This window comes from Epinephelus moara, chromosome 6, assembly GCF_006386435.1.
Source record: "Epinephelus moara isolate mb chromosome 6, YSFRI_EMoa_1.0, whole genome shotgun sequence".
NCBI lineage: Eukaryota > Metazoa > Chordata > Actinopteri > Perciformes > Serranidae > Epinephelus > Epinephelus moara.
Window position 1 is genome coordinate 31,740,058 of NC_065511.1, and position 24,858 is coordinate 31,764,915.

The 24,858-nt window shown below is 41.7% G+C and overlaps 2 protein-coding genes across 3 annotated transcripts in view; both read right to left on the reverse strand.

Annotated features, from left to right (window-relative positions):
- Positions 1 to 6,001, reverse strand: part of pklr (pyruvate kinase L/R) — a 29,732-nt gene extending 23,731 nt beyond the window's left edge. The window contains exon 1 of one of the 2 annotated variants that reach the window (XM_050046676.1): positions 5,868 to 6,001. Coding sequence is in view for 1 of the 2 variants with exons in the window: in XM_050046675.1 (XP_049902632.1) it covers positions 2,243 to 2,252 (10 nt within the window). In the remaining variant the exon portion in view is untranslated. Of the gene's footprint in view, positions 1 to 2,242; positions 2,422 to 5,867 lie in introns of those variants that run through there. The other variant, XM_050046675.1, reaches the window with a different exon arrangement.
- Positions 6,002 to 6,031: 30 nt separating this feature from the next.
- On the reverse strand, positions 6,032 to 24,531 carry LOC126391775 (cytochrome P450 11B, mitochondrial). Its single transcript, XM_050046709.1, has 13 exons — positions 23,853 to 24,531; positions 22,719 to 23,139; positions 21,488 to 21,575; positions 19,593 to 19,797; positions 16,975 to 17,332; positions 16,693 to 16,848; positions 14,019 to 14,233; positions 12,531 to 12,734; positions 12,248 to 12,423; positions 11,126 to 11,292; positions 8,355 to 8,433; positions 8,057 to 8,272; positions 6,032 to 6,358 (listed from the first exon to the last, which is right to left on the reverse strand). The coding sequence occupies exons 2-13, from the start codon at positions 22,964 to 22,966 to the stop codon at positions 6,248 to 6,250; spliced, it is 2,223 nt and encodes a 740-aa protein (XP_049902666.1). The 5' UTR covers positions 22,967 to 23,139; positions 23,853 to 24,531; the 3' UTR covers positions 6,032 to 6,247.
- Positions 24,532 to 24,858: the final 327 nt, after the last annotated feature.

A 24,858-nucleotide genomic window follows, 5' to 3' on the forward strand; every position in this document is an offset into this window, starting at 1 on the left:
GCTGAGCAACAGGAGGGTGCGGGATTTTCTGTTCAGGGACTCAAGTGATATTTTCCAACACACCTGCATCTGTGCGAATATATCTCTTCAAACAAAGTATAATAAAAAAAAAATGTTGATGTTTTCTAAAGGATTTTGGTGCCATAAAATAATCCTAGCTGTCAATAGCAAACAAAAGTTACCTAATTTTAACTTTAAGGTATTATCTTTATGAATTATTGTGACATATCTTCAAATAAAAACACTTATCCTACCTGTTGTTCTTTACATAGCTGTCTTATCTGGATGTGGTAATCTTGAAAAGTCTGTATCTGGATCAAAGTGATCAGTCTGAGTGATCCTGGATAGCAAAACTTCCAAATTGGGAATCATTTTTTTTCCTGAACATCTTGGTCCTTGTCTAAAAAGTGAAGCTGCCCTAAACCTGCATTCACCTTATGGCCAGCAGGGGGCACTAGTTGCACTTGATATCCTCCACTTGATTTATTACCTCAGTAAACATTTACCTAAGGAGTTAATTCCCTCAATTGCTAGTTTGCTATTGCCTTCAATACACCATGATGTTCATTTTGTAAATTATGACCCTGTGTAGAGTAAAACAGATGTAAAACAGGATATGCTACAGGGTGTGTCAGATCCACCCCTTGCTTCTCCCCAGCAATACCCTCTTGTCCTAATATGGTCACGTCTACCTCCAAAAAAGACCCCAATAAGTCGACTCCCAAAACTCATCACTACAAATGAACCATTTCACATTACAGAGTCAGATAACATTGATTACAGCAGCATTAGCATAAAACTGTTGTACTGTAGATTATTAGCTACAGTACAACTATAAAACCCCATTCAAACACTTTCTCTACAACCAAGTGAATTTTATCTCAAAAAATGTCTTTTAATGTTTATTTTATGACCTATCACGTCTTACAATCCTACACATACAGCTCGTAAAGCCTTTCAACACCCGGTGAGAACACCTGTCACCATTGCTGCATAAAACCTGAGAGAACAAACCAGTAAATGGAGCCAGTGTCTCTCATGCAAAGCACTGTGGTACCTGGTTGAGGGCTTTGAGCCAGTAACAATGGCATCCATTTTATAGGATGTCACAATCAGTCAAGCCTGCAATTTCTGCCACCACGGGGGAGGAGAGAGTGAGGACCAGGGAGGAGGAATGAAGGAAAGGGGAGGCTGACAGACAAGGTCGGTGCTAACGGCACAACAGGAGCAAAGAGGTGAGGACAAAGGAGACAGAGAGAGGAGGGAGGGGGTGAGGGTGAGAGGAGGAATCTGACAAGGAGGATTTCTACAGATCTATAATGGAAAAGAAAACTCAATTATTTCCTAGATTTTGTTGCACTACCTGCCAGAGTATTAACACCTTGTTGACCAGTATCATGATTAATTATGAGCCATAAACTAAAGCTCTCTGTGGAGCATGCACACGCAGAAACAGAGACAGAGGAAGCTTGACGTCTGCAGAGGAAACTCCCCAATGAAAATGGTGACTTTTGCAGGGTAATGTGAACACGCACAGCTCCTCCATCCTCTGGATTCAGTTGCTGTCAGTGTTTTCTCTTCCTGTCTTTTTCTCCCTCTCACTCTCTCTTTCTCTATCCACCTCCCTGTGACCCAGTTCTGCCGCACCGCTGCACACATCATTACGTGTCCCACTGAGATCCTCCTCTGACACATCCCAGAGTGTACACATAGAGGCACACACACACATAGATGCAGGTACCTGTTACTGAAAGGCCTGACTATAAATAAAGCAGGTCAAAGACAGTTGCAAAATATCAGTCGTGGCACGGCTTTAATGATAAGAGAGGTGAAGCAGGTGATGGGTGGGGCCTGTTTGCAGCCGGTCACATTCCTGCAGGTCAGCATGCATGTGTGCAATCGATCGGTGACCTCGAGGCAAGAGGGCAGATGTTTGTCCAGCTATGACTCTGCACTAAAGTTCAAAAGCAACCGACAAATGACACAGTGGTGCATTATCTAACCTACAGGTTACAACTGGGCAATGTTACACAACCACAGATATTGTAAAGTGACAAATTATAAGCCAGTAGACTTAGATAAGCATAATTACCTGCACACAAAGCTCCTATGTTCTAGCAGTTCACAGTTAACCCAAGTAAATCAATCCCTAATAGGTCATGTAAGGAGTTTAAATTATGCTGCAGTCGAATGATAATGTACAAAACTTAATATAACTCAACGAAATTATTGGTCCACTTACCCATTTTCATAAAAAAATCAATGTCTAATTAGATCCAAATCCACTGCACAGTTCCTCCTCCTCTGTTTGTTATTTTAGTTTCTTTAGTTCCTCAACTTTTCTATATCTTCTCCTCCGCCTTTGTCCTCGTCTGCTCTGAGGTCGTGCACCTCTCTGAGTCTAGTGTCACCTTAACAAGCCTTGTTCAGCCCCTTGCCTTCATTTTCACACTCTGACCCCTCTGCTGCTCCCTCATCTCTCCTCCCACTCTCACCATGTGCAGTGAGGCCACCGTTTGCAAAAGGCGGATGATTTTGGATGAATAAGTGGCCTCACTGGGCCAAGGTGATGCTAAAAATGGGAAAAGTTTACGACACATAACTATCAGGGTTCACTCGAGTACAAAGTGATTCTTGTCTATTTGGATCATCGCTGCGGGTTATGTAATGACCTGAGTGTGTCAACCTGAGCTTGACACAGTGTTAACCCCAAACCACACACAGAGTATCTTCACATTACTTTCCACACAACTGTATGTTGTGCTGAAATGATTTGTTGATTAAGTGATTAGTCGGCCGACAGACGCACAATCTTCAACAATTGAAAAAAGTCATTCTTCGAGATAAAACCCAAAATATTTGCTCTTTTCAGCCTCTCAGATGTGGGGGACTGTTGCTTTTCTTTGTTTCATATTGTCATAGTGTTGTCACCATACTGGAAATTCTAACTTGAAAGATATCAATACCACGGGGAAAACCAACATTAAGGGGAATAAAGTTTAAAATTTGTATTAAAATATAAATATAACAAGGCCATAACATGACAACTATGACTTTCTCTTCTTGGTTAGGAGCAGATGGCAGCAGAATGACTGTGGTAAACATTAACAGTAAAGCCAAAATGTGCAGCTGGTACCAGTATCAATACTGTATGTAAAACACGAATTAAAACCACTTCAGATATTCAGAATCTAAATGTATCAATAAGTCAATATTCAAGGCAACACTACATTATTATGAAACTTTGGGTTTTGGACAAAACAAGGGTGAATGACTCGCAACACTGCAGGACTCTTTGCAGGAAAAAATATTTTTTTTTGCACCATGATGTACGTTTCGAGCTGTGTACTCTTAAGAGCACACAGCTCGAAACGTACGTCACGGTGCAATAAAAAGATCTTGGGATATGAGATACCTATTAATGTCAAGTGCCTGTATTTTGGTGCAGTAAGGGAAGATGTGATAAATAAGAAAGATTGGTATATGTGTAAAACACTGTTTTTCGCCAGCTGGTACAAATCTGAGCCTCCAAGCCTTAAACAATGGATGGACATATTCAAGGAGATCTTTAGAAGGGAAAAGATGATGGCTCTAGAGGAGCAGTATTCCTCAGAAAATGGGAGAAATGGACTGTCTATATTTCAGAAGACATGGACGCAGCTTCACCGTGAATGTTTGGACAATAAAACGACATTTAACATGTGAACTACTTACCTAGTGTGCACCCACACAGTGTTCTCTATGGTGTAAAATTACTTGAAATAAAGAGTTATTTAAAAAAAAAAAAGATAAAAAGATGTCACTTTGGGCTCAAAGAAAATGTATTGGACTTTTTTCACTTTTTTCTATCCTTTCTGAGACAGAGCAATGTATTAGTTAACTGTAAAAAGAAGAGTTTCTCAGTTTCTAAAAGGCCAAAAGCAAAAGTAAGTAAATCATTAAAGGTAATAAGTCAGCAATAAATAGTTGTTTCAGTAATTCAAGTCAGCAGTTATAAATGTTAATAAGTTATACTGTATATAAATAAGTTTTGGCCCATGTAGCCTGCAGCAATTATCAAAGGGTCAAACAATCTGTTAATGCATAATGAACTAAAGAGCTAACAAGACAAAGGGTCATATTGTAGGACAGTGGACCCAAGACCAGGGGTCAGCAAAGCTTCATGTGGGGATCATGAGGCCTTCTCGATTTTGAGGAGTGTAAGAAAACTTTTTAAAAATATATACAGTCGGCCTATATCTCAGTATTGTATTCATTTCTGTTAAGAAAAATAAATGAAATAATTATTTTTCAAGTTTAGATTATTCTATATTTTTTGAGATATCTGAAAAATCTCGCAGGATAACGGCACCATGAAGACACAAGCTACATTGATAGGGCCTTTACTCTCTGCTACCTCGTCTCAGCCTCATCCTGCATTAGAGAAGTACGCAGTTAAAACAACTCAAGAGCTAATACAACAATGGGCAAGTGTCAGAGAGAAGAAAATACTGAATTTGTCAAAAATAAAGGCAAATAAGTTTGTCTGGTTGTTGCAAAAATATACATGACACAGAGAGGGAACCAAATAAAAAAAGGTTCCTAAAATATCAGGAAAACTCATCTCTGATGCAATATTGACAAGAAATAATCTGCTCAAAATTCCCACAGTTATTGCGCTCACTTTTTGGGTTGATTTTGTAGCTGATCAGTTGTTCTGTACTGTTATTGTTATGCATTGAATATAATGTTAAAACTTAATCAGGGGTCGTCAGTTTACTCAATGACAGAAAAGGGATCCCTTGAGGTAAAAGGTTGGGAACTACTGCTTTAAAAGCGTAAAAACCAGCTGCAACCTGGCAACTTAAAATAGGTTTTCTTAAAGGCTTTTAACTGATCTGTAAAGTATTAGTACATTATTTAATAACCAGTGATTGTAAGCTATTATACCTTTTTAAAGGGTGACTAACCAGGAAGTGGTATCTTAGATTAGAAAAACATATCAAAAAGGGTTGATTGATTGCAGATTTAATTTGACGTTCTTGATCTCAGTAAGTTTCTGAAACCTTAAAGAAGCTTGTATCATTAATAATTCCTCATCCTTCACATTTTGCATTCACCCACTGCAGCGTGCTTTAATGGAAAACACACAATCCAGCTCCTCTCTCCCAGAACAGTGGACTGATAACGGCTGACGTTATATAAGTGTAAGACTTTGACGAATGAGGTGACACATAGAGATGATGTGTCCTCCACTCGGTGACACAGTTTACTCAAACTTTCTTTTTTGGTGTGTGGAGAGAGTGCATGGAGCTGAGCTGCAGAGGTGTATCTATGCACAGTCACACATGGACCCGGGCTGACAGGCAGAGGGTGTAAATGGTTAGCCAAAGGCAAACAGACCTTTGTTCCTGAGTGAATCAACAAAACCCTGCAGCCCTGTGATCTGTGGAGAACACACCTGGAGTGATATAATGGCGCAGCTCATAATTACCAGACTGGAGTAAAGGTCGGTTTTACGCATGGAGACCAAAGTGCACTAATAAGACATGCAGCTTAAATTTAAAACAATCAATAATTACGGCAGTATTAGTAATAAAACCTTTATCCTTTAGTCTCTAACATCGAGCATTCATCTTAACCTGTGAGTGTGTTGCCTCTCTCAGGAGAAAATGAAGTCTTTTGGAGCTTGTCAGCAATTGACTAAAGCAGGAGATCAATATCTGGCGGAGCGACAGAATAAACAGCAGGAAAATAAACAATCGGACAAAAAAACATGTTTCATAAACAGCAGGGTGAAGAGAGAAGTGTTGGTACACTGCATACAGTCCGTACATACTGAATGAAGTAAGTGCACAGTTTAGATCTGTAGGAAGGAAACGACCAACCTGTTGGATGCACGGAGCAGCGGGCCAAGACTGAGTTGAGGAGGGACAAGCGCGTCAAATGTAAATGAGCAGGTTGGTGAGTTTTAGCGCCATCTAGTGGAGAGCAGTGCTTATGCTGCTTTTGCAAGGTTGGCCACAGTGAAGACAACAGGATGAGGAAATTATACTTTATTCATCAGCACTATGAATATTTGGGCTGAATGCAAAGTGTAGGAGGATACAAAAACAGCTCAGTATAAGCCTCCGCGAGGATCATCAGAAATATGGGTGGCATGTTGGGAGATTAAAACAGGCTGCATTGTGTGCATGTCAAATGTTGATGGCATGAGTCTCCTCAGTGTGTGTGTGTGTGTGTGTGTGTGTGTGCGTGCGTGCGTGTGTCAGAGTTGGCTGAAAGTGATCCTTGGCGGAGTCTCAGGCTGGAGGATGAGGGTGCATGTGGTTTTGATGTCCTCTGAGGACGACACACTGAGATGGAAGCTCAGCAGGATCTAGACAGAGCGGGAGGAGGGAGACGAAGGGAGGATAAAGGGAGGCAGAGGGGAAAGGAGGTGATGGAGGCGTGAAGACAGGGTGGGAGGGAAGGAGCAGAGCAGATGTTAAGAAGGATCACATGTTATACTGAACAGCAGTGGTGGAACATCAGTGAATCTACTCAAGTACAATTTAGGTGATTTGTACTTTACCTAATAGTAGTGTTTTCATTTTATGCTACCCAGTACTTCAGCTCCACTATAATTCAGCGTTTAATCTACTACACCCCCTTGGAGGGGTCGACCCTTAGCTTGGTAACCACTGGAATAAACAATCTAAAAGTATATAAAGTGGGGATGTCAATAATTAACCGCTGAGAATAGTTTTGACAGGTTACCAGGGGTCTCATTTAACTTATAAAAAAAACTGTTCATAAGCATGGGTCAAAGTTTCTTCCATCAAGTCTGTTTTTATAGATCACAACTTTTCTGTAGGAATTGACATGCGCCTCTTTCAGGCCTCATTTTGTGTGTATGCTACGCAGTGTTTATAGATGAGACCCCAGGTCTCCAGCAAATTTTTCCCAGTGGTCACTTGTAGTATTACAGCAAAAAATCCCCTGCAGCCCAGAAAGGATTCTCCTCATAGGCCACCATTTTAAAAAGACATTTGTAAAGCTGTTGACAGACACCTTAAACTGCAGACAAGATCAAATATAGTTCAATGGTGTTCATTATGTTTTTAGTTTCTGATAATGACTTTAGTTGTTCTTTTATCTCAGACATCAGCCGATCTGATTGACAGATCAGCTGATACAGTCACAACCACCACCAAGTGACATTTCTGAGGAAGGAGGAAGTTTCCGCCGAAACATGTCAAGGTATGTAACATCCTAACATGCCTGAGATAAAAGAACAATTAAAGTCATTATAAGGTCAAATATGAATCATTCTTTTGTGAATTCTTGAGCCATGGTGGTTTTATGTTTGCAAAACTTTACTTAAGTGATTTAAAAATTCATAACCTCATCACAATGTAAAGTCTACGAGCCGAGCGGGCGGGGCCAGTGACAAACACTACTGTGTATATTCAGTGGGCCGCAGACTGCAAAAGTAAGTTTGGAAGCTAAAAAACTTTTTTTTGGCATACACACCAGACAAGCTACTCCATTAAAAGAATAGGTGCCACCTTGCCGTCTGGTATCTTGTCATGATTAAAATCTCTGCTGGTTATGCATGTCAGTCTATAGGTTTATTTTGCTGCTCTTCAGTTCACTGAGTCAGTGGAGCACCAGACTAAAAGGAAAGGCCTCTTGTATTGTATTTTTTTTTTAACTTACAAAAAGTTATTTAATTAAGTTAATGGTTGTCCTGCTATCAAAAGCAAAATTAACTGAAACTTACATCCCTGATAACAAGTATTTGAAATGTACTCTACTTCAACCGGTTATACAGTGAAATGCGTCGTATGCTGTAAGGTATTAGTATCAGTGCTTACTTTTACTTGTAATGAAGTATTTTAACACTGTGGCACTGGTAACTTTACTTCAGTAAAGGTTGTGAGTATTTCTTCCACCACTGCTCAGCAGGAACTGATTAAGCTTGTCTAATCTTCTTTCTGTCTTTCCTTCCTTATAACTCAACATCAGCCTTTCCAATTCTTGCATCACATCCTTTCTCTCCAACCTCCTCCCCCTCTTGTCTGCCAGTACTCACATGCATGAGTAAGAGCTGCATCTCGTTCTCAGCGATCCTCCTCCCGACACATTGCCTCGCCCCAAACCCAAACGCCAGGGAGCGAAACGCCCCTGCCCCCTCTCCTTTTTGGCCTTCCTCTCTGCTGCTGCCCCACCGGCCAGGGTCAAAGCGCAGTGGATCCTCAAACACATCTGCACTCCGTCCCAGGGGATACAGACAGGCCTGGACCATCGTCTGAAGGGAGAGTCGATGACTATCAAACACAGTGAATTTACCTGAGTGTGTTTGTGTGCAGAGTCACGGTCTGATCACTCACCCCGGCAGGTATGTGGTAATTCTGGAGAACAATATCTTTGATCGGATACCGCTGCACCGTGGTCCCCACCGGATATAACCTGCACACACACACAAACAGATTCCTGTTTTGTAGATGTTATCTTCGACTTCTGACTCAACACTAAAGTCGGGGTTACTGCTAATCAATTCTCATTGTTGATGAAAACACTTGTGATGGAAATAGACTCTCAGAGATCTTTTCCAAAGGTCAGAGCACCATCTTTTTCTTGATGATATTCTATTGATCAGAGGGGGAAACTGTTTTTGTTTGTCTCCATTTAACTCCATCACCTCAGCTAATGCATGAAGTGTAGCTTGCAGATCCTCAGATGCCCCAGATGTCCTTGGTCCAGTATGTGTCAGCTGAGGCCTGCATTACTGTGTTATCTTATGGCCCTATCTCGTTAAAATCTAAATTATTTTAAAGGAGCACTGTGTAGGATTTAGCAGCATCTAGTGGTGAGAATTGCAAAATGCAACCAGTTGAAATTTCTCCCATGTGCCAAGTGTGAACTCCTGGTTAGGATTCCTTCAGTGTTCATTGTTCAGGAGGTTTTTACCAGAAGCCGAATTATCTGCAGAGGTCTGTTCTTCTCCAAAACAAACACACATTGTGATTTCAACTAGAAAAAACACAATAAAGCAGTTTCACATTAAAAATTTGTGTATTTCTGACGCTTTTTGGCTCGTCATAGAGGGGCTGCCAGCTATGGTGGCCACCCTGAAAATGCGACTGGCCCTATCGAAAGCAGCGCTGGGCTCGTTACGCTAAAAATGTAATTTATTACTCATTATACTTTTCAAAAATAATAATATTACGTATTACTCCCTGCCAACAGTAATTCATCACACTACTTGTTATATTGCTTTTCTGTTACACCCCATAAAATTGGTGATTGCGTATCTCCCCAAAATTAAGATGTGTGCCTCCTCTCTTCTATAATAAATGGCATTTTGACGGGAGCTTTACTTGGTGTGCAGATCTTATATATGTTGCTTCTGTGTGAATGTCATCGTAATCGCTGTTTAGTGTAGCTAAGGCTAGACAGCTTATTTTTTACTTGGGGTTTTCTGTTGCCTGTGACCAGTGTTTTCCCAAGGTTCTGCCTGAGAGATGGAGAGTCACTCATGGAGCAACATTTCATCCACCACATATCCAACCACAAGCTCCGTCACTTCTTTGTAGCCTGCAGCTGTCCACGAGTAAAATCCAGTTTTGGTTGTTTAGCCAGTGTAGTGCTGAGGAGGGCTCACCTTTGGTGGGGTGTATTTCCTGGAGCTTCATGTTGTTGTCCTCTTAGTCCTCGTAGCCGAGGTTCTTCAGACTGGAGGTTTGAGGACTTGTTTTTCACAGTGGAAAGAGTTTTAGTGCGACTACTTGTAGCAACAGTGTTCTTGTCATCTTTCCTCCCGACAAAATCAAAGTGATGGGAATATTTCCAGCCTCTAAGGTAAGTGTTTCCAGCTAGCCTGCTGCTTTGTGACGTGCCTGCACAACGGACGATTACTGAAATGAGTCAGCTGATGTGACTGTTGTATTTCAAGTCAGAAGTGATGTGATAACAAAAGTAACATTGTAATGAGTTGTTTAGTTTTGGAGTAACTGTAATATTATTATTGAAATTTTATTAGTAATTAGTTACATTACTTATGACTGGAAAAAGTAATATTATTACTATAACGTGTTACTAGGAATGCGTTACTGCCCAACACTGTTTGAAAACCAGGGTTTGGTTTGTCGACTCCGGGCTACTGTAGAAACATGACAGGGCAACATGGCGCACTTCATGGACGAGGACCTGCTTCCTATGTAGCTATAAAAGGCTCATTCTAAGGTATTGAGAACAAGACCATTCTTATTTTCAGGTGATTATACACTAAAGAAAACATACTTATGGTATTATAATCCATTTCTGCCAATAGATCCTCCTAAATCCTACACACTGGAGCTTTAAGTATAACAGTTCACTCTTGACCTTGGAAATAGTAGTTTGACAAAACAATCCTTCAAGGTTAGCTTATATGTTTTTTCAGGGGCTTTCATTCGCATCTTCATCAGCCGATGGAGCCTGAACAGTTGTCAGATGACAGATGGCTCTGTTAATATGGAAGCTCCATAGTGTATTATGATTCTATCCACAGCACTTCTTGTCAGGACAAGACAACGTAACAGCTACTGAGCTCACATTTCAACAGCTCCATCATTAGGACAAATAACCACAGTCCATCCACTGATAAGGACTGAGAGATATGATTGAAAGCCCTGGGAAAAGTGTATAATTGGACTTTGAGTTGGAATTGTTTCATGAAACCACTATTTCCAAAGTCAAGAATGAACTTTCATGCTTTACTTTTGAGCTGATATAAATGAGAAGGTCCTAAAAGTGCCATGGAGAAAAATCATACTGAGCTCACATGTCAACAGATCTGTCTCGATGACAACTGAGCAAACTACTCCACTGATGAAGACGGCTGAAAGCTCAGTAAAAAGCTTTTAGATTATATTGTGCATGTTCCTAAATAGGTTATTGACACACATATGGTTCACCTTGAGCTAAACAAGATCCCCGCATGTGATTACTGCTTGGTTTCTAAACATATAATGAAGGGGGCATCCATCGTGCACTGTCTACTTGACAGTAACTTGGAGGCAACAGGAGACATCTCTGACACAAACCAGAGATGGTGTACAGACTGTGTGCATAGGTGGCCCACAAACAGTTAAATGGATGTGTCTTGAGTAATATGTACCTGAGAGTCTCCTTGATTGTGCCTTTCAGTAGTGGCGCCCCCTGCAGGGCTTTCTGAAGATCACCACCAGCCTGAGCCCATGACGCCCTCACCTGCTGCCTCACCCTCTCCTGCACCTCCGGGTTCCGGCCCAGCTCAAACAGAGCAAACTGCAGGGGCACCGCTGTCTGCAGAGAGGACAGGATGAGAGGTGACGTGGAATCAGTTAGGGTCAGGTCACACAAACACAAGCCAAGGAACACACACAGTCATGTTTTCATCACTTCATAGGACAGTACATTGACTTACATTCATTTCCCAGACTCACCATAATGCTGTGTTCATACTACGAGTGACACAACAACAGGCTGCAAGTCATTTCTAATGGAAGCCAGTGACATGAATCTAAAAACCGACACCCAACACATGTCACTGCGGATGGGCGTGACACTCTACAAATCACAGTTGAGCTGGTCTCAACTCTTGAAGCATCGACCAATCATATGTTTTCATTTCGAGCTGTGATACTGTGTTATTTAGCGTAGCTAGCTGACACTATGCTAGCTTTCTGTGCATTGCGGTGCACACAGGGCAATGAAATGTGATGTTAAAATGGGACTCAGACATTGAGTAAAACCACAGATATTTTTTAGCCATGCAAAAACTTTAAATGGTGTTCAGTCGGGGAGCTTTGTGGCAAGTAGCAGACCCACACAAGCCGTGTTAGTCGTAGCATGAACACAGTATAACCATAACCATAACCACTACTTGCTTAACCCTAACCTTAGCCAGAGTCTTCAGCCTAGAATGTAATGATTTGCATTATGGGGACTTGTGTTTCATCACCAAAAGGAAGGAGGGCCTCCACAGTGTGACTGTGTCAACAACAGGGTTATGTCCCTACAAGATGAGTAATACACACAAAAACATACACACACGACTGACATTCATTACCTGGGTTTATGCTAACTCTAACCTTGACCCAAGTCTTCACCCAAAATTTAATAACTTATTATATGGGGACTTGCGTTTTGTCCCCAGAAGGAAGGCCAGTCCCCACAATGTGACTGTATAAACAGATTTGTGTTCCCACAGGATGAGTAATATATGCATACACACACAAAAACACAAACACACACACACCGTGTCAACCCCTCCAGCCATCAGCTCAGTGACGTTGGCTTTGATGAGGTCCAAAGATAGCTGCCCTTTCTCCATGAGTTGACCCAGAACCCCGGTGTACTGGCCTCCAGCTGCTCCAGCCTCTGACCCTCGAGTCTGGAACAGCCGCTGGTACCCCCTCTGGATCCTCGCCTCCGCTGGAATAAGATCAGGACAGGATGTCAGAGTCAGGTAAGATTGGAGCAGAGAAGAGGGATACTGAAACTGATTGAAGAGAGTTTGAGGAACTAGTGAATGCTTGTACCGTGGGTGAAGATGTGATCCCATGCACTGGCGTGCTGGGTCCACAGGGGAGCGCCGATGTGGAGCAGCAGGCGAGGGGGCAAGTAGAGGAGAGGAGGGGTTGTTGCCAGCATTCGCTCCACTGCCCAGATGAACTTCTGGGACTCCAGGGAGGGAGATGAGGAGAAAAGGCCAATACGCTCCCCGTAGATCACATGGCAGCTGGCTAGAGGAGGGGGAGGAAAGCAGCGAGGATGAGGATATGACATAACTGACGTGTTTCAAGGTGAGCAAAAAGGCTAAAACAAACTGAGGCTAGCACAAGCTGAAACACTGTTTTGAAAAATATTTTAAACTAGTGAAGGCTTTACTGAATAATAAACTCCAGGTTGACAGTTTTTTAAGGAGATTATAAAACCTCCTGACTCATTTCTTCATGTTTTAAATTTAAGCTTCGCAGGATTACATGGCCCTATGGGTTGAGTATGTACCAAAATGAAGCCCAAAAAAAGACCTGTTTCTATGACAGCAAGAAAATATTCTGTTTTTCAAATCCAGCTCCACACAGAGAGATTTGTTTTCTGAGTGCATACGCTGCCTCAGAGGAGCTACTTCTCCTATACCTGACATCCATCAGCTATCAGACATGTTCGTATTATATTAACCTCACATCACTGACTGGAATAGAGTTTCTTGCAGCTCTATTCCTATCCTGGCTTAGCACCTGGCTTTCTGTGATGTGGTCCCATTAGAAGCAGACTAGCATGACTCAAAGTAATCAGCTCTCCCCCCCTTCACTCTCTCTTGCTCTCTCTCTCACACACACACACACACATGGATGCGTACAAGTGCACAGCGCGCTGAGTCACACAAGCATTCACACTTGTGAATGTGGCATGTTGCAGATAGGCTCATGAAAGGAGCAGAGCCCGGCGAAAGAATGCTGGAGCTTTGATCGCCTTTGTTGGTGTTTCTATTTTTAAGGGCACATGTTCTCCTCGACCTCCTACATCTGTAAAATGCTAACGACAGATCAGCCTCGGGTTAAAATGAGACTGGTTCTGGAAAGAGGTGAGAATATTTTTGAATTAAAATCAGACAGAGCAGGAGCAGGGAGATATTAGCAAGGGGAAAGTTTTCTTAAGATTTAAAAAGGTGATGTTGCAGATTGTATAATTCCTCTGACGTGAGATGGTGTCACAGCTGACGTCAGCATTTGTGACTCAACTCAGAGAGATGAATGAAAGCTGTCAAAAGAGGGAGGTGACATTAATCCATATTGTCCCCTCCTCCAGGACTTCGTTGTCAGTCATTGCTGGATGAAAAGTAGACATGACAGTTAAGAAGAGGGATGTCTCCATCGCGCCCTTACCCTTTCACACCTCTCTATACCTGACTCACTTTTCCTGGATAGAAAAGCAGCCAGGATTCTGTGGCACTGATGTGTATGTGTAAATGAACGACTGTGTAATCACACATGACAGATCACTGGAAGATGATGATCTCTGACCTTCCAGTGCGAAGCGGAAGAGGTCAGGACTGGGATCCATGGTCAGACTGCGTTTCCCCTCCTCGCCTCTCCCCTCCCTCTCCACCTTCCTCCGCAGCATTCGACAGAAATCCATCGCGACCTCATCAAGCAGGGGGAGAAAGCGCCTCACAGCCGCACTCATCATCACCTCTTTGTTGAGCAGTAGACGGTCAGCTCGCCACTCCTCACCGTTCCTGTGGAGAGAAGATTTGCAGCGAGGCATTAAAGTCGAGCCGCTTCACTTCTGCTCAGTCATTGTGAAGAAATGAGACTGGGTTGGAAAGAAGAAATACTTTTCTAAAAGCCTATGTGCTGTTCCGTTACTTAAATATCCATTAGGTAGAGGTTCTGTGTCAGAGTCTGTGTCCCTGTCAATTTGTGTCTCCCCTTGCCTTAACCTGAACCTGAACAAAGCCCTTCTGTGATGCTTTACCTCTACACAACTTTACTTTTATCCATCCAGTTCTATGTGCAACACTTAGCCAAAACCTAACCTAAGACCATGGACAGATTAAGAGATGATACCCCCCACAACCCCCCAAGCAAAAATACCAGGCTGAAGGAGAAACAAAATGAGACAAAGCTAGTAGCCGCATGATTTGCAGTCTTTTTGAGTTTCTTTGTGGTCATTCTGCAGTTGTTTTGCATCTACCTATGGCTGCTTTGCATCTGTTTGTAAATATTTTGTGTCTCTGTGGTCTATTAGGGACAAAAAATCAGGATTATCTCTGCCTTCATTGCTTTGATTTCGACTGTTGCTCTTCTCAGTCCCTGCTGGATTTCGCCAACACATTCTCACTCCGACCTCATCACATATAGGACGCAAACTATAACGGCAACCAGCTGCGTATCATGCTGACGTGGAAGGACGACGTTTTTGTCACTGTCTGACGCCGCAAGTCACTGCCCAAGCGTCGGATTTCGACGACTTCAGAGTGAGACTGGGTTGATTTCGCAGCTTTTTTTAGGATTGTTGCAGCCTGAAATGCCTGATTAAACGACAGCTGCTCTAAAAAATTGCGATGCATGTTGCAATGTTTTTAAGTGTGTGTTGTTGTTTTTTAAATTAAACTGCAGGAGCAAGTAAAGAATTGCAAAACAGCAGCAATGCTGTCTCAGATTCTGAACCCTTTATTATGATATTCAGCCTTTCCCACAGAATTATAATCTACTTGTGATGGCGGGGGGGCAGACACAGCTGATTGTCAATAGACACATTAATAGCCATTGCATGGGTTACGTTAACCGTGTGATACTAAGATTGTGTGTGTGACTCTGTCCCAGACATGGAGCTCACACTCCTGCAGCAGCAGTCATAGGATAAACAGAGAGATAGAGAGGAGGGTAAGGAAGGGCTGAGCGAATCATTACGCTGCGTGCAGCTCTACAATAGAATGAGATTTTACACGTTTTAAATAGTCAAATTTGCCAGGACAAAATTGCAAGGAGAATTCATGGCAACTGGCTGAATTTATGTTAATTGTTGGGATCGCAACATTGCAACATCCTGAAGGGACTGTCTTCTACACCTCTTTTGAGTCGACCAACATTATAGAATGTATGTTTTGAATCCTCCCAGTGGTAAAACAAAACAGCAATCCACGGCATCCCTCGCTGTGAAGAATGGGCAGAAGGTAACTCAGGAAATGGCAGAGTTTTCTGCAAACAAAAACTTATGTCATCAGAATAATTTCAAAGATGCTTCAATCACATTAATATTCTACATATAAGAGGTTTTAAAAGCTGCATCAACAACAATAAAGCGGAATACTTCCCCAACTGATTGGATGAGCAAGAAGATGATGGTACAAGTGATTACATGCACTTCTTACACACACACACACACACACACACACACTTGTTTCCCTCACTTCCCAACTGCCATAAAACTCACAGAAGAAGAAGGGGCAATGACAGATGTATGTGTATGAAGCAAAATATATCTCTCATTATTTTCTGAAACAAGGTGGGCAATGTGCAGTTTTTGTCCAGTGCCAATATTTTTGTCGTGACATTATATTCAGAAAGTTTGCAAGGCAAGTAGTATTTCTTTGTGCTTTATTTTAAGTGGAAAAATGGATTCAATACATTAAAAGAGCTTTGGATGACGTTGGATTTAATTTGGTTTTTGTAGTGAAATGAGGAGTTGTTGTGTAGAAAACTCCTCATTCTTTCTTCATCCATTGCTGCACTTTCAAAGTAAGCGACTGGTATAATTTTTTAGAAAGGGCGTCCAACAAAAGTCCAGCTCAAAGCGTTGCACTGCATCACATAATAACATCAAACTGGCACTCGCTCGTGTCTTATTTAGTTAGGACAGTGTTAGAGCAAATAATACAAAAACAAATAAAGTTATTTCTTTCCTGAACATTTCAGAGATAGACTGCACATGTGAAACGGGCTTTACATGCATACAATCATTCTCTGGAGACTTGTTCTAACCCTTAACCATAACCACCACAGGCCTAACACAACTATAAACCCGACCTTAACCTTAACCCACCTAAAATTTATTCAACAAAGTGGGGACTTGTATTTTGTCTCTAGAAGGAAGGCGAGTCCCCACAGTGTGGCATCTTAAGCACATTTTCATTACATCACCACAACGTGAGTAACACACATTTGTACAGACAAGTGTGTGTGTGGGACTTACTTGAGGAACACTCCCTTGCTGTGCTGCCGTGTCTCTCGGTGTGTTGCCCAGGGCTGCAGGGTCATCCGTCTGGGGTGCAGGCCCTCTGAGCGAAACAGCTCAGCGATGTCAGACGGCAACATGATGTTCACACTGCTGTGGGTGCCCAAGTGCTCCCTTCACACACACACAGAAAGACTATGGTGTAAACTCACATGCATTACTGCAACATAAACATACTGATGATCAAAACACTCTCCTTATCTAAGTGTCAGTGGCACACGTAAGGTAAGATAATGCTACCTGTAGATGGGGCCGAGGGCATTAAAGGTCCTCTCCATGTGCTTGTGGAGCTGCCGGAAGCGATCTTCTCTCCAGAACTTCACCAAGTTGACCCAGCCGCTCCTCCCTGTGTGAGGTATCTCCTCAAAGCGCCGCACTCCTCCATCTATACCCTTCTTTCCAACACCTGTACTCTCAGCTCCTTTTCCCCCCTCCAGCTTTCCATGTGCCACCGTCCCTGCTGCCGTCACACAAAGACCTCTTTGTGGTGCAACACCACCGAGCATATTCCTGGAGCCACAGGGGCCCCGTGCTCTGACACCCACAGTCACATGAATGTTCATGCTCCTCATGGTCCAAACGAGATGTGTCCGTCGGTCTCATCCAGAGTTGTGACACCGCTCCTTGTTGTTTCTGCAGGACCAATTATTTCCCTCCGTCATCTTCAACCACAAATCCTTGGATGTGTTCTACCGCTCTGACGAACTGATAGCAGACGATGATTTATGGATGTGAAGATCAGAGTTCAAGAGAATCACAACAGAGCCCAAATGTCAGGCTGATCTAGTACACACACACATGCACACTCACACACAGAGTCGTGTTTCCATCACTTCTGAGGACATTACGTAGACTTACATTCATTTCCTGGAGACAAACCCTTACCCTAAACTTTCCCCTAAATTTTAATGATTTACATTGTGGTCACTTGCATTTTGTCCTTATAAGGAAGGCACGTCCCCACAATGTAACTGTGTTAACATGTCCCCACAACATGAGTAATACATGTACACACACACACACACACGCACACGCACACGCACACACACACACACACACACACACACCACATAAAAGCCAAATGAGTGAGTCCAGCTCATCAAAGATGTCTTTATTACAAGGTTTTTGTCACAGCTAATGAAGCAAAAATAAAAATGCCTACATATCAATTTGCTTTGAAGTCCAGAAGGTTTTGTGTTGACTTCTGGGTCTCTGCTTCCTGTTGTATAAAATCCTTTGATTAGGCAGCGTGACACTATTTACACACCAGTATTAGCTCATAAAAACTACAAAAGAAACTTAGGATGTGCTTTTAAACCCAATCTGACACTGGAGCGCTGCTATTCGAAGAAATAGTGTTGTATTTCTACATGAATTGACAAAGGGTAAAATTAATCACACATTCACTCCACTCGGTGTTTTGCTGCTACATTATAACTGCACTCCAGATTTACGAACAGTCCGGTTTGCGCCATAGCACTCTGGCACTTGGAGTGAGTATTTCCGGATGCACCCTAAAATAGTGCTCCAGGAATAAGTCTTAGCAATTACCACCGCTGGTTCCCTTGTCTAAAAGTCATTGGGTTTTTTGAATGGGTTTTTGGTTAGATGCCTGAAATAAGGTCTGTGGTTCACTCAAGCTGCAGAGACTCTCACGTTTTCTTCTACGACATAAAAAGAAGATTTTATGTATCTTAAAAAAAGACAGTTGCTAACAAGTAGCTAAATGAGACCACAGAGTGTTATCATGACAAATGCTACTCTACAGCAACGTGCAACTGTGTTGTAGTTTGTTTATAGCCTAGCATTAGCTTTACTTTTGATGACTGCATTTAGGCTTTAAAAAAGTCATAAAAGTGGTGTTCATTTGTGAGGAGATTATCTTGCTGAACAAAACGCCTAAGTATCATTTTTTCACTTTTGTTTCCCACATATCTGATTCTCTGCAATAATCCAAAAGCCAATGGAATACTCCCACTGGCTTTTTGATGGGAGAACCAGGACGACGCTAACTTTCATGTCGACCTACAGAAAAACATTATCCCTGGAGCACTCTGTAGCTTAAAACATGGCTCATTACAGTACAGTTTATATACAGTACATGTGATACAGATCAAAGATTATTAACAAAGTAAAACAGTTTTCATGGTTACATATAAAATAATTATATTAAATGTGATTATTTGTGTGAATGTGTGATGAAATGTGAACGTGTTGCCCTGAGGTCCCTTACTTGTGTATAGATCACTCATGTGGATCTATATAATTTAGAGAGACAATAAGAAGAAACTAGCTAAAGTAGTGCCTACATTAAATAATACATAATATAAATAAGTATTTATTATAATCACAAAATGAGGCTCTAAATGGGATGAAACCGTTTTACAAAAAATATGACAGCCTCATTGTGGATGTCATTAACAAAAGTGTACATGTTTTAACTGATATAGTTTCCTAATAAAACACGGTATTAAGTCATTATTCTATTAATATATATCGTTATTGTGTCATCAGTTGAAATAAAACACCAATTCACTGACTGGAGTTTCACGTAGATTACGTCTCTCAACCCACTTAAATAAATATCTAGTTCAATTTAAGTGAAATAAAAAATTATCTGGCATATTATTATTATTGCTACGTAAAAGACAAAAAAAGACGTACAAAAGCAAAGTCTGAATGACATGTTTGTGTAATAGAGATGATTGGAGTGAGTTTGTATATTGATGTACAATGGTGAAGTTTATGTATGAGCAGCAATCATGTACGAGGGTCACCTGCTGTTTCCCTGTACTACAATAATCAGAAGGCAGTGTAAGATCAGCTCCGTGATCACATTACTGATCACATGACTTTACAAGTTGCTGGTGTAGGAGGAGCGGACGTCTTGCTGTGATTCCTCCCTGGGAGCGTCGTTGTGCCGAAGCTGAGGCCTTGGAAGGCGCTCAGCAGGTTGAAGCCACCGTCCTTGGTTTTGGTTTCAGGATGAATGATCTTCGACAGCTCGTGGGGGAGCGACACTCTCCCTCCTACAGACCTCAGGTGGTTTGTGTCCTTGGGACTCTAATCAGGAGATATAAACAGAAGAAGAAGAGGGTGAACATGTGACAAAAATAACTTCATGTTGATGACCGAAGGTAACTCTGTATTTGTCTACATTACTTATGGCCCAGTCTCACATAGCCAGACCTATCTCTCCGCAGAGCTGTGTCAGAGCCAGAGAAAGGTCTGGAAGCACTCATTATTCTACTAGGAATCAAAATCATCTTGGGCAGCAGTAAGCTCAGGACACAGTGATGGTGCTCTTGCAAAATAATGTGGGGGAAACTTGTTTTGGTGGAACATTTGTACGTGGGGAGGCGAGCGCTGTCACTAAAATAGCTCTGGAAAAAGAAAACACCACAAAAGCCAGTAACAAGACATGTGTCGACTGTGATTCAACTTTTACTGATAAAAAAAAGACAAACATAATATGATATTTGGTGTCCTAGAGATGAAGCCTGACTATACTTTAGCTCTGGAGGAGCTCACTGGACCCGTTGAAACCACACACGATTTGCTGGCTGTATGTGGCTCTTGCAAAACAATATGAAGTTATCACAAAAGCTCGTATGAAGTGAAATAGATCTGTAAATCGGTGCAATCCATGTCACTCGTACATGCCGCTCACAAGGTAAAATGGTGATGTAAATCAGCTCCAGCTGGCCATGTCAAAAAATGGGTCAGCATCGGGGAAGAGAGTCCTGTGAGACGGAGTCAGGGATTGTCCAAGGTGCATTCACAAGTTGTTTTATTAAGTGTAGATCTTAACGACAAAGAAGAAAGCAGACATGTCTTATTGCATGATCCACATCTTTGTCAAAAGTTGTCCATATAGTGCAAGGAGGGAAGGAATGCTGGCCTACATTTGGAGATTTGGAAAATTTCTAAAGGCTGGCCTGCATACCTCCATAAAAGCTGCACAGTCCCCTACATTGATTTTAACAATAGATTTTTTGGTGCTTGCTCCAAGAGTCCCTGCTTATTATGTAGGCCTGCACATCTGATATATAGAAGTTTGCTTTTTCTGACCTTTGAGTTACAGTGAGTGAAGTTTATAATATTGCGGCAACATGCTACGATGGCGACAGCAAGATTAGCATGCATGCCTGTATCGTAATTAAACTGAAGTGAGGATGACTCTCCCTCACGCATAAAATATACATCAGTAATAGCCTAATTGTACGCATCACCCATGATGATGAAGTTACAGAAATATTGAAATGTGTGGCAAAAGTAGCTTGTTGTTAATATTTTACCCCACAAAGTTTCACAAATCATGCTTTCAGGGGAACTCATGTCTTAATAAGAGAAGCAAAGCTCCCCCTGTATGTAATGTAAAAAACAAACAAAAAAAAACAGGTAAGTAACTTTTTCAGGGTCATTTAACTATGTTATGGAACAAATGTGGTAAAGTTTGGATGTCTGAGGGGAAATTCAAAATAGATGGAAATCAGTGTATTTGGAAATGGACATGAGCATATTGATGCTGGTCTGAGAAATACTGGAAAAAATATTTGTGCAGAGCTGGTTTGTAAATGGTTAAATCTCAACAACATGTTTTATCTGCCCCCAAAACTTCTCCCTCAGCCTAAACCCTACAGCTCAAGTTTCCCTGAAATCCCTTTATGAGACGTCCCGCTGACTAAAACACAAACTAGAGTAAAAACATACATTATTTTTCTCTCATTCTCTAACAAAGATAAACACGGACCTCAGAAAGCTGATATTTTTTCCTGAAGTGAGCTCTCATAGCCGCCCTCTCCGCATTCTTCTGAGCGTTCATCGCCTCCCGCAGCTTTCTGTGAACACAGCAGACAAGAAAACAAATACACCTGACTTAAGGCAGACAGGATTTAATTAAAGCAACATCCCTGGCACTGCAGTGACTCAGGTTTGTGATTCAGAATTAACTCGATTCATTTTAGCTGCTCTCTGTAATGAAAGCAAGTGGAAGCAGCTGCAGAAGGCAACATTATGAAAATGTCACATTTGGAAACAATGTGAATTAAAAGCACATGTCTGGATTCATACAGACGTTGAGTTTCACCTGGGAATTATGAAAAGCTACTTTACTCAGTCTGTCTCATTATTATATTCTGCTTATTGTCGATGCTTCCTTATTATATGGCTTTGTGTTTTAATACTGTTTGCTTATTATACCGCTCTTTGTTTTTGTACAGTTCACTTATTTTATGTACTTAAATATATATATATATATATATATATGTATACATATGCATGTATATATATTTCTGTGTAAGTCGGGTGACTAAAATCCAATGTCAGGACAACATCTAATGCCAGTGTCAATTTGACATAGAATAATGACGACAGATGGTGTTAATATTTTGCTGGTTTTAAGTTGTGTTGTAGTAAGTAACCAAAATCTAAAGTCTTACAAACGTCTAATGCCAACGTGATCCTGATGTAGGATAATGATGTTTAGTCGTAAGGTATGGAGAAAAAAACAAGGTCTTCAAAACGTCATAAAGTTAATGTCCACACAATATGAAATTTAGATGTCATTAGAGATTTAAAACATTGCCGACCCGATTTTCATTCCAACCAAAATTTAATGCTTTTCCTACGTTAGATTCAGTACAGGACTTTTAATTGTAATGAAGTGTTTTACAGAGTGGTGTTGTTTCTTTTGCTTAAAGTTCCAGTGTGTAGGATTTAGTGCCATCTAGTGGTGAGGTTGCACTACATTGTTCTGTACTGGCCCTATCTAGAGCCAGCGTTCGGTTTGTCCATTCTGGGCTACTGTAGAACAACCAGCCGGCCCATTCTAAGGTAACAAAAACACCGTGATTCTTATATTCATGTGATCATAAACTAATGAAAACATGAATATTATATACAATTTCTGCCAATTGATGCCTCTAAATCCTACACCGGACTTTTCTTTAAGGGATTTTGTCTTTCAGTGTATGTCCACTCACCTCTCCTTCTCCAGGTCTGCCTGGTACGAGAAGATGATTGGCGGGTCTTTGGGGTGTGATGTTCGGGGAGGGGTCTGAGGGGTCCTCCCTGACCTGTTGCATCCCCCTTTTCCTGCCCCGCCTCTGCTCCTCCTCCTCCTGATCCTGCATCTGGGATACAACTTCCTCTCCTTCACCCTCGACACACACTTGGTCAGCTTCCTGATGGGCGTCCTCAGCGACTTTTTAACTCTCGCCACAGTGTCCATGATGCACCGCAGCTCTCAGGACGGGAAGGAACGACCACACCACTATTTCTTCGACAGACGGTGGGTGACTATGTAAAGATTTTCTCCTTCACTCATGTTGTGCTGGTCTGACAGAACGAACTCAGGACACACGCACACTCACGTCCTGTTGCAGCAATAACTCTTGGTGAGACCTGCCAAGGACAAGGACATCAGTCAGACAAGGCTCAGACTCAGACACCTGCTTACGAATGTTGCATACACAGATTAATGTTTGTCATGTAGACAGAGAAAGATGGAAACCAGCAACCTGATTGCCAGAATAAATGTTGGAATTGTACGTTTCTGCAAACCACGGATACATTGCATTTGTGCAGTATTACGTAGCGTATTGAAACTTTACATTTCTTTGTGATACAACAATGCTGTAGTTAATGTGTGGATATATGTTAAGGCATAAAAAACTTGGTTATGATTAATAAAAGATCATGTTTGGCATAAAATACACAGTTTTGGTGGCATAACCACGGCTGGAACACTGACAATGTCTCGCTACAGAACACCCGTTGTTGTTTGTTGGTCTCTAACAGTGGTCTGCAGTTTAACAGCCATCTCGTCAAGTTGTCACGCCATCCACCATCTCTTCAGAACTACGTTACTTTATAAACGTTGATATGATTTGTATTAAACCCAAATTTGTAACATATCCGTGGTTTGCAGAAACGCACAATGCCAACATTTTCTTCTGCCGACTGAGTTGGAAACTACGCAAGAACAAAAAGTGACAAACATCAGACTCAAACAAACAACATACAAGTTCTTCTTCAGGCCATTTCCCACTATTTATCCACACACAATAACATGGTTAACATGGTTTATCATGTTTGCCCAGTCCACAGTTTCCTACCCATGCAGGTGGTCACAGTTGGCCAAGGGCTCACAGCATAAAATCCTGATAAAGCTCCAGCCAGATGGCCTCTGCCGCGACCAGACAATCCCCCTGAGCTTCAGAACAAATCAGAGACGACAAGAAGAAACAACAGAAGTCTCTCCACAAAATGTTGCTCCTGCTCCTTGACCCTCGCAGGAGTAAATTACTGTTTCCTGGTGCAGGTTCTGCTTCTTCTGCCGCACTCCTCCTGACTCGCTCCACTCTTCAACTCCCCCGAACTCTCCCATACAGATTACCACTTAAAGGACTTAATGAGGGGAATCTCGTTAGCCGTGGCAGGTAATGCACCCGATGACTCACGTGTTTGTGATGGAAGATTTAGAGGCACGAGCTGATGTCATGTTGAGCATGCTTTCACAGGCTTGATGTCAGTGTCATTCCTGTCTCATTTGTTCTCTTACAATGCTGCATTATCTGAATTTTGAGTTTTTGTTAAGGAGCAGTAGAGCACTAACTGTAGTGGGTAGTGCTCTTCAAACTCAGCCAAGTGGGCCACCAGAAAGTCATTAAATATTCTTCTCAAGATAAAACACATTTTCAGTTCCTTACGAGAACATAATCAGTATTTGGCTGTGTGGATATTCAGAGATGAAGAGATGAGAGGAGCTTTGGGGAGAGGAAATGAAACAAAGGCACACCTGGATGGAGAGAGTCTGGCCGGAGATGGCAGCGTCTGAGTCACAGAGAGATAAGACAAGATTATTGACAGCTGGACCAGTTCCTCCATCAAACAAACAAAAAGTGAATGCTGACTTCATTCCTTTTATTCCCCCTTTCTCCATCATTATTAAACATTTACCCCTTTAAAAAAAAACTTTATTCATGCAATTGTTTGTACTTATCCATTGGTTTTCTTTTTGGTTTACATTGGTTGTTAATGAACAAATGCAGTTTGCAGATATATGACTGTTATCACAGGCAGAAAGAGTGAATGCTTCAGTATTACACTCTTTACTGTAAG

Excerpts from the sequence above, each read along its gene's own strand:
- LOC126391775 (XM_050046709.1), bottom strand. The coding sequence starts at position 22,966 with ATGGACACTGTGGCGAGAGTTAAAAAGTCGCTGAGGACGCCCATCAGG. Across the intron at positions 8,434-11,125 it reads ACAATCAAGGAGACTCTCAG|GTTATATCCGGTGGGGACCA; the intron begins GTACATATTACT and ends GTGTGTGTGCAG. Across the intron at positions 6,359-8,056 it reads TGCAGCTCTTACTCATGCAT|ATCCTGCTGAGCTTCCATCT; the intron begins GTGAGTACTGGC and ends CGCTCTGTCTAG.